Source organism: Pipistrellus kuhlii, unplaced genomic scaffold, assembly GCF_014108245.1.
Source record: "Pipistrellus kuhlii isolate mPipKuh1 unplaced genomic scaffold, mPipKuh1.p scaffold_m20_p_22, whole genome shotgun sequence".
NCBI lineage: Eukaryota > Metazoa > Chordata > Mammalia > Chiroptera > Vespertilionidae > Pipistrellus > Pipistrellus kuhlii.
The window spans coordinates 7,643,802-7,659,199 of record NW_023425521.1 but is presented as its reverse complement, the minus strand read 5'-3'; the positions used below and the strand labels follow the sequence as shown (position 1 = coordinate 7,659,199).

The 15,398-nt window shown below is 42.0% G+C and overlaps 1 protein-coding gene across 2 annotated transcripts in view; it reads right to left on the bottom strand.

Annotated features, from left to right (window-relative positions):
• Positions 1-1,808: 1,808 nt before the first annotated feature.
• PITPNC1 (phosphatidylinositol transfer protein cytoplasmic 1) overlaps positions 1,809-15,398 on the bottom strand; it is a 210,186-nt gene continuing 196,596 nt past the window's right edge. Inside the window, exons 9-10 of one of the 2 annotated variants that reach the window (XM_036451383.2) lie at positions 9,775-9,893; positions 1,809-6,396 (exon numbers count right to left, since the gene is read on the bottom strand). In XM_036451383.2, the coding sequence (XP_036307276.1) occupies positions 6,391-6,396; positions 9,775-9,893 (125 nt within the window). In that variant the 3' untranslated portion in view covers positions 1,809-6,390. The remainder of the gene's footprint in view (positions 6,397-9,774; positions 9,894-15,398) is intronic. The other variant, XM_036451381.2, reaches the window with a different exon arrangement.

The window sequence follows — 15,398 nt, the reverse complement described above, 5'->3', positions numbered from 1 at the left end:
TTTGTTTGGAAGGATGAAAAAGTTCTGGAAATGGGTAGTGGTGATGATTGGACAACACTGTGTATATTCAATGCTACTGAATTGTACACTCAAAGCTTATTCAGATTTCACCAGTTTTACATGCTCTGTGGTTGTAATGTTGTTGTATTGTATGCTAGTTATACAAGCTGTTATCAGTCGGGCAGGCTGGATGAAGGGTGACAGAACATCCATGTTCATGTCTTTGTAACTTTCTGTGAATCTGTAATTATGTCAAAATTAAAAGTTAACATGGACAGATAATACCAAGAACAAATAAGTAGAAGGCAGTCAGATTCCAAACTAACTTGCGGGCAAATTTAATACCATGTCCTGGTTTGCTAGGGCCACTCATTCTCCTTGAGGAGAATTCTCTGTTCCTCCGGAGTGGCTCTCACATGGCTCATGGTCAGAGAGAGGATGACGCACAGGCTGCCAACCTTCCATTTTTGGACAGCTTATGCAATCTATCATCACATTCTTTCTAAGAGGGGACATGAAAGACGTAGGAAACACTCAGCTCTGTCCTTACCAAGACCCTGTTCAATCAGGAGTCACTGATTCTAAAATAACAGGGAGCTCAAGTTTTTACCTTGATTCTCTCTTGGTTAAACCAAATGAAACAAAATAAAATTTATCAGTTACAGGTGGCTTTCAGGAAATCCTCAAGTAAAGATGCATCATTCAATGTTTGTTATCCCTGAGAGTATGAAAACAAAATGACTTCAAATGGATGTTTGTTTATTCAGTTAAATGCAGTTCCTTATGCTTTGGTTTCTGTAATTAGCCAATGAACAGTTCTGCAGCTTAGCAAACTAGAGAAGGCACTGAATGTGTAAACAAATCAGAGAAGTCCAATTTCTTCCCCTGTGTATGAGCTAGAGACCTCAACGCTGGGACCAGAGCAAGAGCATTAGGGCAAAGTACAAAGCTGTTTCTAGTTTTCCCAGGAGTGGGAGAAGTAGTTAAATGTTTGGACTTGAATGGGATATCCTACTAGATTGCATGCTATAGAAAAGGAAGAATTTGCTGAAGCTGGTTTGGCTCAGTGGATAGAGCATCAGCCTGTGGACTAGAAGGTCCCAGGTTTGATTCCGGTCAAGGGCATGTACCTTGGTTGCGGGCACATCCTCGGTAGGGGGTGTGCAGGAGGCAGCTGGTTGATATTTCTCTCTCATCGATGTTTCTAGCTCTCTATCCTTCTCCCTTCCTCTCTGAAAAAAAAATTAAAAAAATAAAATTAAAAAATATATATGGAAGAATTTGCAGGAGTATGGCATATTAGAGGGCTAATAATTGAACAGAGAAAGTCAATCTAATAAACTTGAAAGCAGATTTTGCCTGGGTCAACCACATGAAGTTACACACACACTCACACACACAATTATACATGTATACACGAGGAGAGAATCTGGTGTTCCACTCGGGTGGTGCACCTGCCGATTCCTTCAGAATGGTTTTTCTTGGTTACCACTCAGACTGTGGTCTCACCTTTGATAAGGGAACCAAGCCCTTAGATGGGTGGATGAGTCTATGTGTGTGCCCCACTGGGTTACAGACTCTCCTTGGATATTTTTTGACTGGATAGTTATGGCACCCAGGCTTCCCCTGAAGGCACCATATGGCTTAGCAGACCAGGCTTCTTTGCACACAAATCCCCAGACCTGGGTCTAAGTACCGGCCATTGGCTTGTTCCTTCTTCCTTGATCACTTCTTTCCCAACAACCCACAAAGTCACAACTGCCAACAATCCCTTGAGACCAGTGGAGAGAGGAAGCCACACTTGCAAAGAAGATTGCTTTGTACTTTATTTACAATAGAAGGTAAGAAAAAGTAAGTTATTAACAATAATAAATAACTGGGGGGAAAACACAAAACAGCCATAAAATGACACAGAAGGATGGCATATGTGAGGGTCACCTTTTGCTTGCTTTGCCTGTAGACTGTAACACTGTGCACTCCAAACTTTGGTCCTTCAGCAGTGGCAGTGGCATGTCGACCCATTTCACAAATCAAGATCCCAGCTTGAAATGTAAACACTAAAAAAATGACGCTTGAAGCGACACAGAAGTGGCGTAGGCATCACATCAACTCAAAGAACCTCTTCTTGGGGATACATAGGAACTGAAGGGGGACTTGCAATTCCATAGACATGCTTTCCCTTGTAGGCCACAAGGTCCTAAGGCATTTAACTTAACAACAAAATTACCATGGAACACATCTGAAAAGTTCTCCCCAGATTCACACCCTCTTATTGCACTAACTCCTAAAAAGCTTAAACATTTACATTTCAAATGCAAACAGATCATTTGGAAGGCAGAGCACACAAGAACCCGGTGTTGCCTCCGCGTGCCAAGGCTGTGCGATTGCGTGACATTTCAGTTTCAGCAAGAACGAGTTGTTTGACCAGTTACAGCCACACAACGTTTTATATTTATTTTAAATTTCAAGAATTAGGGCTCAGATGGCAGATTGCCACCTGGCCTACTGAGCCAGATGATCAGAAAGGGACTGAAACTATTTAGACAATTCCTGTCTATTGGATTATCTGATTACACATTATATCTGGATTATACTCTGGCCCTTCTGAAAAGTAAAATTCCTACTGACCGAAACCAGACAGTGACCTGGCTGTCTCTGAGCCCTGAAGCTACCAAGGAAAGTAGAATTTAAAAATGTACATAAATCCATTAGCCTTGAAATTTTCACAGGAAAATGATTTCTGCAGAAGTGTTAGGATCTATTCTCTAGGCCAGTATTACAGTGCCTTGAAAGAAAACGCTGTAATTACTTGTGGGGTCTTGGGTTTTTGTGCCTGCATTGTACAACCACGACTGCGCTTAGAGATTTATCCTCACAACCCAAAACATGGCTAATGCAAACCTCCAAATACATTAAAAGCATTCCTCCCACACAGATGCAAAACCGTAACAGAAGGATTTATAAATTAGTTCACTAGTGAATGCATATTGTGCCCGTTATAATGATGGTAAGTGAAAAATTTCATGGCCTTCTTGCTTTGTTTTGTTATAGCCCAAAAGTAGATACATGAAATGGTCTTCAGAGCTAACTTCTGACAAAGTTCACACGGGAAAAACACCAAGACCCTCTGATCCTGGGAAAGCAGTCAAAGCTACAAGTGCTATACCACACACAGCCCATGCGTGGAAAGCACAGGGGCATCTGGCATTTGAAATGCACCAGAAGTAATGAAATGTACAGCCATTGTCATGGTTTCCACCAACATCGGAGATGAAGACGGTGTGCTGCGCATGTGCTATTCTGTGGATTAATCTGGCTATCAGAGACTTCAAACTGGTGGTGTTTGCTTCACTAGACTATATTTCTATATATGTACATACAGGTATAATACAATTTTGGTGAACAAGGTTGAAGGTTTCCACACTGCAGACAGAGGCACTGAGTTAAAGATTCTATTCCCTTACCCCCCAAACATGCTGAAAGAATTCAAGTTTCTGCTTTTTTCCTTCTTCTAAGTTTCCATCATGCAGCCATTGCATTTCCATCCTTATAGGAATCATTAAGGTTCTATGTACACATTCACTGCAGGCTTGTATCCCACAACAAACAAAGGCATGTATGGAGAATGTAAAATGACACCCGGAAATCAAGGCAGATAAAATGGTGAAGTCACGTATGCTCATGATGATGGGATTAGATATTCAAAGCAGCTGAAGGAATATACTCATCCCCCCTCCCCTTTTCTTAAATGCACACAAAGCACATGTAGGCAGGAAGCTGAATGTATTTTAAGTGTGCACACTTTTGATGGCTAAAACTCACACTATCTTTAGCAGATTGTAGTTGATGTCCATGGTATTGTACTGGCTATGAGAAAGAAAACTCACAGAAGGAAATGAGAAATTAGCTTTCTAAAGCGGATAGGATTGTTGACCTTGCTAGCGGAAGCTACTTTACAGACAGCAATGGTATGAATGGGAAAACTAGGCGTCAGATGTGTTAACAACCTGCGCAAAATAGATCAGTTCCATTAGAAAATGACCCCATCCCCTCTTGTTACAAAGCTGATTTCAGCTCGTAAATAAATGGTAAGCACACACACATGGTCACTGCCTTGTGAAAATAGATTTTTGCTTTCTGAAGCCAAACATAATCCTTAAGTACTACGTGTGGAGAGGGAGCCGTCGAGAAGTCCAAGGGATTTGGTAAAAGATTAAGTTTTCCCACAAGCAAGAAATCATGCTACCATACCATGCAGAGATGTCTTACTACAACGCTATGTCGCTCTTAGGGAAGAGATGCATGTTGACCTAAGCTATTTGTAACTGGTTCCCATTTTGAGTTCTGAATTTAAAATATTTTTTTTCAAGCTAAATATCAACCTGTAGATAAAGATATGATCTTGACAGTCTGACGTATGACTTACGCTTACTTGGTGGCGGGCTCAGGGGCCAGCGCCTGCACCTGGGCGTGTGCCAACTTGAAAGACACAATGCAGAGTGCTGAGCACTTAGAGAGAGAGAGCAGGCAGGGGCCACTGGCTGAGGCCAGGAGAGAGGAGGCGGTGCTCCTTGGTCTGTGTGTTTCCTTTGGAATCTGTGTGGGAAGGTCCCTTTCCTGAGGTTGGAGGTTACGGTGAGGAAGGCTGGCCAGGGGGCGTGGAGTTGCCCAATTACTTTGCTCTCTTCCTCTCATGGAGGACAAAAGTGACTATAGATGCTGCTTGCCCTTCCTTCTGCATTTAAAGGCAGTGAGGTGCGAAGGTGGCAGGTTTTCCCTCTTAAGATCAAAGGAGAGTTCTCTTTCTGCCACTTTGGTGAATGAGCTTGCCTCCCGTCAACCTTGAATCTACTCTTGCATTAGCAACACTTTCAGAAAAGAAAGCTAGACGGTAGGACATGTATCTCTCCTCCTTTTTGCTTGACAAATAGGAGTCAACAATTCTGCTCATTCTCTCCTCCCATTTGACGGTACTTACTCAACTTCTGGGACATCCCAATATTTGGATTTCAAGGAAGGAGCAAGAGAATGACAGTCTTTTCTAAGGTCCTGTGATGGGCCATCGGGTCCAGGAAGTCTGAATGTTATCAAAAGTAAAACCAGAGGGAGATGAAAAACAATTCTCCTTTTTAGGGTTTCCCAAACCAGATATTTCAACAGAATTAAAGTCCAGTTAGCTTATTCTACCCTTGAACTTTTTGAGTGGGGAAGTAGTCAATAAATTCTACTCAATTAATTGCAAATTCTGAGAATCTTCCTGGATGATAGAAGCTGACAAGTTAAGGTTTATTGGTACCTGGAGAGAAAAAAAGATGTCTGCCTCACCTGGGCCTCTTGGCTCCTAACTCAACCCTTCCAAAATCTGTCAAGCTAAGGTCACATTCACACACGTAATTCTTAAGATTTCTGAGGGCACATAGGGGAAAAGTTATTAAAAGACAGAAGCAAGTGGAATCTTTATTAAATTCTGTGAAAGGTATAAATAAGTCATCATTAATTGCACATGGAGCCTCTGTGGGTTGATAATTAAAATTTTCAGAAAATTGTAAGTGTTAACTAGGCCCCAAATCCTGAGTCAGACTAACCAAAATAGGAATTTTAGTAACTACTGGTATTCAAGTATTGGTGATGAGCAGTTCAAAATTTAACCATTAGGTATGTTACGCCTGAGTATTTTTGAGAATTTCAGGTTTGATCGGAGAAAAATGACTTCACTATTTTATCACACCTTGTACCACAGTGGTGCAGAGTTCCCATTTATTTACCCTTGAAGTCCATACCAACTGCGTCAAATGCCCGATAACAAGGCTTCCTCCCAGGCTTCCAGCTGTGGCTACAGAAGACGCCTTCTGTCCTTTGCATGTCTTACATGTTGCATCTAATGTGATGCTGTGTGGCATATTGAGGGACTCATATTATATGTGAAATTACTTAACCACATGCACACTCAGATAGAAGGAACATGTTTTGAGTGACAAAGCAGTCTTTTTCTCTATTAGAAGATTCTTAAAAAATAAAACAGAACAAAAAAAGCCAACCCTGAAAATGAACCTATAAAACCCCATGAAATAGTCACAGGAAGTTATTCTGACTTGGGCCGGCCTGGCCTCTCTGAGGGCACGCCAGGCAAATTCAGGGTGGTTTGTTTCTCGGGGTCTGGAAGCGTGAGAGTTTCTGGGGCGGACTTTTTCCGGGGCCGGTCTTTGGGCACGGACAGAAACTCGGGTGCATCTGAGGACAGAGGTGTGGACGGCGCGCTGGAGGGGGCACTGCGGACTGAAGAAGGCAGCAGGGGAATGCTCGAGATAGAAATCACAGGTGGGAAAACGCCAATTTTCTGGTTGGTGGCTTCCTGAGTGGCTCGTTCAAATTCTCGGACTTCATCCATTGTCATGTCTTCAGAGCAAAGAAAAAGATAGAAAGGAAAAGGAGCAGTTATTTAGAAGACGTGCACGTGGATTCATCTCTACGCCTGTTTTTAAAGGACCTGTGGGACCCTATGAAAAAGGGGCCTCTTCAAATTATAAACCCAAATTATCACTCACATGTTATATCCTGAATTTTTCCTTTTTATGGAGGCAAACCTCTGAAATAATATTCCTTTATGAATACCCATCTCCAAGACTTCCCAAGCACTCCTCAGTGAGTGTTTTATGTATTCTGAATTAGAAGACATCAGGAGTGCCCTGCTGGTGTCGCTCAGTGGTTGAGCGTCCACCTATGAAATAGGAAGTCATGGTTTGATTCCTGATCAGGGCACATATCTGGGTTGTGGGCTCCATCCCCAGTAGGGGGCATGCAGGAGGCAGATGATCAATGATTCTCTCTCTTCATGGATGTTTCTATTCTCTCTCCCTCTCCCTTCCTCTCTGAAATCAATACATCAGGAGTACAAATTCAGACCAGAGCAGTGAATATGTGTGTTGTGGGTATGACTCTTATCAGACCTGGCCATATTTTCTATAAAGAGAAGGTAACTAAATCAATCAATGGCCCCCAAATGATGCCATACAGTGTGTGGCAAAGGTAGGTTTACAGTTGTGAGTATATGAAACAACAGAGTTTATTCTTGTATTATTATTTATTCATTTTTGTATTGTTTTCTGTATGAACAACTATAAACCTACGTTTGCCCCATCCTGATATATGTGTCACATCATAACATATGAACAAATCAGAAATATTTTTCAAAAAACAAAATCCTTAAGCAGATTTCCTGGAAACAATTACTAAATTTTCTGAAAGGGAATGCTTTGTTTTCAAAGGAAATAAAAAATTATGGTTGTGTTGATATAATATAAAACTCAGAAGAGTACAAAAAAATCATACCCATGAACCCTCCACTTTAAAAAAACAGCACTAACACTATTAAGCTAAGAAAAGAGATTATGTCTTTTTAAAGAGAGGTCCTGCAAAATAAAATTGAGGATCTCAGGAAAATGTCACTGAATCGGGGTCTGTTTCTGCTCTAATGACGGATATCATCTCGGAGAAATCGGGCTTTCTGAAAATGCAGCTGAACACAGTGTCCTACTCCATGCAACCAGCAGAGAGCAGAAATCACCCAGAGGAGACAGAGTTTTTATTTTACAGTCCCTTCCGGAGTCTCTTAGAAGTTCCCTTCCTTGAAGGCACTGAAACTGCTCAATTGAAAAGGAGACAATTTCTTTATTGCCCTGGTCATGGATGTTAATTTTGCATAATTTCAATCTAATTTGTTTCTTCTCGGGTTGATGATTTAAGTTTTATTGGGCACTCTTGTAGTTTTTATTTGTGGACAGCAGACTCTCGATTTCAACTGTTTTTCATTATGATGGAGAAGAGAGACAATGGAAAAATAATCTCCAATTTGAAGGAATGCCACAGAATACGGGAAATGTCGCCAGCACTCAAAATAACCACTCTGGCCGGGACCGGTTTGGCTCAGTGGTAGAACGTTGGCCTGCAGACTGAAGGGTCCCAGGTTCGATTCAGGTCAAGGGCATGTGCCTTGGTTGCGGGCACATCCCCAGTGGGGGGTGTGCAAGAGGCAGCTGGTTGATGTTTCTCTCTCTTGACGTTTCTGACTCTCTCTCCCTCTCAATTCCTCTCTGGGTAAAATCAATAAAATATATTTAAAAAAAAATAACCACTCTGTAACTTTGGAAGAGATACTGGTAGACTTATCTCTTGCTGACGTCATGGGAATGCCTGTGAGTTGCTGCAAGAGAATCAACGCATGGGCTTCGCCTGGGGAGAACCGTTCTAGGCACCACCGCCTCTACGTGGTAAACTGACCTAACACAATATTCGCAGTAAAACGAAAAGAAAACCAAGAAAGAGCCTAAGCTGAAAGCGGTAAGAACTCAGGAGACAAGCATTGCGCTTTGTCTTTGGGACGGGTAGCGTCTCTCCCAGTCCTCTGGCTTCCTTTGTCTGGTCCACCTGACAGGGAGCAGCTTTCAGAGAGCGGCTGAGGGGGAACTGGTGTCTAACATTCCTAAAAGAAAAGGTAATTGAAAGTGATGAAAATTCAAGGACAGTTTCCTGAAGGCACATTTCTAACTTTAGAACAGGGAGAGAGGAAGACAGAGATCCTATCGGAACTGATCTGGGCAGAGAGAGGACCACCTGGGCTAACTATGCGAGAAGGGTTTCCCGAAAATCCAATCACAGCACGCAAAACGGGAGGAAGCCTTCGGGCCATTTCAACCTCAAGGGCAGTCACGTGCATCCAACGGTGGCCTTGCAGGACATTCCAAAGACATGCTCTAAAAACTCAACTAAAGATTTCCAAAGTGCAACCAAGGTCTTCACAATTCCAAAGCCTTCGTTTACAATAGCCATCTCTCAATCTCCTACAACAGTGTTTCCCAAAGTGTGGTACGCGTTTGGTGAGGGTACGCGTTGCACCGGAGTTTGGTGGGGATATGCACTGCACCGTGCTTAGCTGCGCCTAATTCTACGTTCTCATGAGTACAAGCTGTACTCAGTGTTACGAAAATTATAGAAGGGGTACACGTATGTCAAAAGTTTGGGAAACACTGTCCTACATCAGTTTCTTAAAAATCTAATTAATGTGTTACTCTGGATGATGCAAGCTTAAGCTGCCACCCAGAGATTCCCGCTCTGGCCAAAGGCACATACAAATGACTCAGAGGTTCCATTTTTGTCACCGGTAGCTCCTCTTCACTAGCATGAATCCAACTACATGTAAAATGCTGGCAGACACCCTATAGTCAACTCTCAATTTCCCACGAGCCTGGGAATAACTTGAGGCTCCCTGGGGCTTAGCTGACGCAGAGTCCCCACTCACCACACCGTCACACTGCGCCACTGCGCTGCCAGATGCAGGAAGGGACCACAGACCCACCTGGCATTAACCTAGGAAAGATGAACTGACTGGGGAAGACAGCTATAAAAAGCATTTCAGAGCAAATGTAAGGAAACCTAAAAGGCCAGATGGGTCAGAAGCCTTCCCCTGAACAAGTAACTGCTACCTGTTTTTAAAAGTTCTGCTTTTCATATGACCCCGGCTTTTCGCCCTGTTCTCTTCTGGGTTCAGGCCAGGCCTGCACTAGCCCCACAGCACGTTCCCACTCTCCTCGTTCTTGGCTTTATGACTGGAACACCCTGCACATCAAGTGGCTTTAAAGACTTGAAATGTTTACCAACAGCCCCCGGGCGACGACAACGCTCTCGGTGGGAGCCCGAGAACTGAGCGCTGGCGGCATTTCACAGATCAGTGTAAGCCTGGTAAAGGGAGGGGGCAACATGTTTTAAAATTCTACATACACTTGTTTGGGCCTGGCTCTCTATGTCATCCACAGTGGAGGAATGCTGATTGCAAACTTTTATGTTGGTTTGTTCATGCATGTTTTTCTCGTATTCTCGAACATCGTCCATTGTCATATCTGAAAGAAGGTCAAGACGTGGGCAACTTCCGTTATTAAATGCAAACTTTCAATGGGGAGACTTTAGGGAAAGATGGTAGCTTAGCAGAAGCCAAAGAGAGGTTTAAGAAGCAGGGGACTCGCTAACTTTATGGAAGGCAAATCATAAAGTTAGCCAAACCAGCCAGAGGGGCAGTGAGTACAAGGAAGGGAACTCAAAATAGTCTTAGGAAGGGAAGGGTGGCCATTTTTTTAGGGGTGACTCCTGTACAGTGAGCTAAGTGGTTGGAGTAGGAGCGCGTGGGCAGTGCCAGAGCCTGAGATCTCCTAAAGCAGAGTTAGAAGATCCCTCAGGGAGGTGCTCAGCTGTGTTTGCCTTAAAACTTACCTTCCGTATACCTCTCCCAATAGGTTCTGTATGTCAGTGCGTTCGACAAGAGAAAGGGCACTTTCATTGCTATTGTAGGAGACATGACGTGGAAGGCATGGGACGAGGTCCATGGGTGTGAGACTGGGTGTGGTGCTCACACACAGTGAGCTTCTGCACAGAATGCGTGGTGTCAGAGGGCAGGTCTACACCCATCTCCAAGTCTAGCCTGACAGCTTGAAGGTGGCTGGCACTACTTACACCCACACTGGTTACGGTATTCAGGATAATGATCTGGTAATCTAGTGGTTCTTGGCGGGGACAGTTTTGTGGCATTCTTGATTGTCACAACTGGGATGCTACCCTTCCTCCAACAAAGAATTTAACTACCTGGTCCAACTGTCAATGGTGCTGAGGTTGAGAAACCCTGTCCTAACCCAACTGACAAGAAACTTAAACACCGAACCTGTCCAGTGTCAGTGTGTGAAGTCCAAAAACATACCAATCGGTCCTACTTTAAATACTTCTGTTGTTGTACCCCCCCACCCTCACCTTGCACGTTTGGCTGTTTTACTGCAATTTATCAACAGCTGTCCCAGACGGGCATTCTCCTGTTGCTCTCACGGCAGAGTTTAGCTTCACGCCACTTTATAATAAAGGTACGCTGAGCGATTGTTAATCGACCACCCACCCTCATCACTAATTAACTTCGAGGCCTACAGCTGGCATTCACAGCTGGGATGGTTCCTCAGGCATTTTCTGCAGCATGGGGCTTGTCATCTTTTTATATCAATCCAGGTGTGTCATGTGAGATACTCTTCATTTCCAAAAGGCAGGAGTTTTTTATTTAATTCAGTATTGTCTGGGGCCAGCGTAGAGCGTGGCTCTAAACCCCAGACCTGGGCCATGTTATTTAGTGGGATGGTCCCCCCACACCCAGCACACGTCAGTCAAGAACGCTGTCCATAGCAATGTAAGTCTCAAGCTAAGCAGAGTCTGGCCAAGCGGAGAGCATGCTTTTGTTTTAGAAAATCGAGGTAACTGGAAGCAATAAAAGGATGCTGCTTTGTGATTAGAACAAATGCACCTTAGTTAACAATACTAACACATCCTGTCAATACAATCACTTTCATTTCAATGGCTGGTTAACAAAATTTCTTAAACACCAATATGCCTAGAACGAATACTGAGGCCATTCTAAGCTCAAAGTTTAAAACGTAAAGATATTTCTTCCCTCCCCATTCACTAAGGCTTTTAGTTTCTCTGTTCTAGTGAATTCCAACACAAAGCATTATTCATCTTTAATTAGCTCAATGTTAAGAGTGGGGCTTAAACCGTGTGACTACGTGCTTTCAAAGGTATATCAATTTAATGGATGTGATGAAGAATTTAATAACAAAGATACTCTCATTACTGCCTTTGTTCATAATAGTGAAAAATTGAAAACAACCCAGGGGGCCAATAATGCTATGCAAACACAAATAATGTAGAAGGATATTTAACAGCACAGAAAAATGTCCTGGGTATATTGTTAAATAATAAAAAATAGAAGGTAAAAACTTATACATATTATGTGAAATCTTTTTTTTGTGTGTGCCAGAAAAGCATTATATACATTTTAAAAAGACAAAGTATGCATTTCAAAATGTAAACTGTGATTGTTTCAAGGTGTTAGGATGATAGCTAATGATCATTTTCTTCTTTTTGCTTATTTATATACTCCACATTTTCTACATCAAATATGAGGTATTTGTGTAAGAAAGAAAAAACCCACATTAAACAAATCTATTATTTGTGGCCGTTAGAAGAGGGATACCACTAATCTGGAATTGGTATCCTCCTCCTCGCTTTTTTTTTTTTAAAAATATATTTTTATTGATTTTGTATAGAGAGGAAGGGAGAGGGATAGAGAGCTAGAAACATCGATGAGAGAGAGTCATCGATCAGCTGCCTCTTGCACACCCCCTACCGGGGATATGCCCGCAACCAAGGTACATGCCCCTTGACCGGAATCGAACCCGGGACCTCTCAGTCCCCAAACCGACGCTCTATCCATTGAGCCAAACCGGTTTCAGCTCCTCCCCGCTTTTTAAGATTAAGAGTTAAGAAACAAAATTTCAGCCAAAGCTAGTTTGGCTCAGTGGTAGAGCATCGATCTGCAGATTGAAAGGTCCCAGGTTCGATTCTGGTTAAGGGCATGTACCTGAGTTGCGGGCACATCCCCAGTAGGGGGTGTGCAAGAGGCAGCTGGTCGATGTTTCTCTCTCATCGACGTTTCTGGCTCTCTATATCTCTCCCTCCTCTCTGTAAAAAAATCAATAAAATATATTTAAAAAGAAAAAGAAAAAAAAAAAAGAAATGTTAAAAAAAAAAAGAAACAAAATTTCAGAAAGTTTTGTCTAAAAGAAAAACAACACATCTCCCAATCAGACCACATAAGGGTGAACATTTCTAGTCCCAGATGGTGTGGCTCAGTTAGCTGAGCCTTGTACTGTGCACAGGTTCCTGGTTCGATTCTCGATCAGGTCACATGCCCAGGTTGTGGGTTCCATCCCAAGGCAGGGATGTGCAAGGGGCAGCCAATCGATGTTTCACTGTCACATGGCTGTTTCTCTCTCTCTCTCTCTCAAACCCAATTAAAAATAAAAAACAAAACAAAACACAGTGTGAACATTTCTAACGAAGTGATTCTCTAAAAGATGATGATAATTTGGTCCCTGCTGCTACGGAAATCGAAATATGTTTGGCTGAACCCTGAACTACTCCCACGTACCATACATGCTTATGGAAACGGAGTAAACATTTTCCGTATTCTTAGTAATTTATGGAAAGCTTACTCAAGTGAAAAATGTTAAGTTCCTGTTCAGGTTATCTGGTAAAATGTATTACGTCTTGCTTCTGCAAAGTATATTACCTTGCAATCTATACGTGAATCAATTTCCTAGAAAATTCAATTACAGGTGGCCAAGGGCAGATTATCCTTTCAGAGCCACTTCATCTTCATTACTGATCGATTGTTAATGATCAGTGATGTCTAACCATTTAGGTTCGGATCTCTTTGTTTCCAGCAAGCAAGCAAACGCTTATGTGTGTCAGGGCAACTCTTAATTAAAAGAAGCCTATGTCCATTATTTTGCAAGTAAACTGAAAAACAATCACCCCTTAATTTATAAGTTTAAAAGGTCATAATTTACTTCTTTTAAATAAGGTTTCTTAAATAATAGTCCGAGCCGAAACTGATTTGGCTCAGTGGATAGAGTGTCAGCCTGCGAACTGAAGGGTCCCAGGTTCGATCCAGTCAAGGGCATGTACCTTGCTTGTGGGCACATCCCCAGTGGGGGTGTGCAGGAGGCAGCTGATCAATGTTTCTCTTTCATCGATGTTTCTGGCTCTCTCTCTCCCTTCCTCTCTGTTAAAAATCAATAAAATATATATATATTTAAAAATAGCCAAATTAAAAAAAAATATTGGACTGAAACCGGTTTGGCCCAGTGAATAGCATGTCAGCCTGCAAACTGAAGGGCCCCAGGTTGGATTCCGGTCAGGGCCATGTACCTTGGTTGCAGGCACACCCCCAGTGGGGGTTGTGCAAGAGGCAGCTGATGGATGTTTCTAACTTTCTCTCTATAAAAAATCAATAAAATATATTAAAAATAAATAAATAAATAAATAAATAAATAAATAAAAGAATATTGGAAGTAGCACAGTATTTCTTCTAAGAAAGGCACGTCTGCTATCTTTGACCCTCGGCTATCAGAGGTTGATGGACAGAAGTGGCACTTGGGCAATGGTTCTGGGGTATAAATGCCCCTCATTGCATTTCAGTGGAGCAAGATTTCCTTTCTCTGTCCTCTTGCGAGGCCATTTCTTTCCTTCTCTTTCTCACCCCCCTTCAGGGGAGGGCAGAGCAGGTGCCCGTCTCCTAGCCCACCCTTGGAGCCTCTGCCATCAGCCCAGCTTCCAGAGAGAAGTGCGGGGCCCAGGGGATTTGTTAATTGGCGAATCTTCTTTGATTTCCTAAACCATGAACTGAAGGCTCTCTTTAAAGAGCAAAATCTACTTTAACTTTATAAATCTAGGTCCATTTCACCCATTTTCTACTTAAAACAAAAAATGGGTTCTAATTATTATTTAATGAATCACTCAAGTAATGCATGCATTATGTTTCATAGAAATAATTCCGGTAGCATTGGATTATGTAGAGAAAAGAGTTTAACTCCTTTTAACCTCCCCCACAAAGACTATTCCTTCTGGAAACACCCACTGTTAAGAGTTTGAGGCACAGATTGCCAGATTTAAAAAAAAATAAAATTAAATTTACATGTATGTTACTACACACACCCGCACACTCTCATTTATTTTTATACTTATGGAATGATACCATCTTAAACTATACTATACTATACTATTCATATTGCTCTGGCTTGCTTTTTCCAATAATGGGAAATGTACATATTTCCATACTAGTACATAAGAACTATCTTATTTTTTTTTAAACTGTTACACATAATATTCATAGTATGGGTGTATCATAATTTACTTGACCATATTCCTGTTAATGGACATTCACACTGAGTCTAATTTCTAGCTTTTATAAACAACATGACACCGAATAGCTTTCTACCTATATTGATGAGCACATGTGTAGTATTCCTTAAGAACAAATTTCTAGAAGTGGAATTGCTGGATCACAGGCTATTTGTACTTATCATTTTCATAAAAACTGTTATGTGTTCTCCCACCTATCCAAAACTAAATGTTGTCATTCTCTTAAATTTCTATCAGAAGGGCAAATGTATCTTCCTGTTGTTTTCATTACATTGCTTTAAATCAGTAGTGAGGTTATTGGCCATTTGCTTTTCTCTTTCTACTGTTTATCTGCTCATGTACTTTACCTTTTTCCTATTGAGTTATTGGATTTTTGACTTGTAGGAGCACTTCATACTAGTATATTAATTAATCCTGTTAGCTACATATATTGCAAGTTATATTCTCCTAGTCTTTCGACTGTATTTATGATGGCAATTTTCTTTCAATCTTTTTAATTTTAGAGAAGGCAGGCTGGTTCGGCTCAGTGGACAGAGCATCGGCCTGTGAACTGAAGATCAAGGGCACATGCTCGGGTTGCTGGCTCGATCACCAGGAGGGGGCGTGCAGGA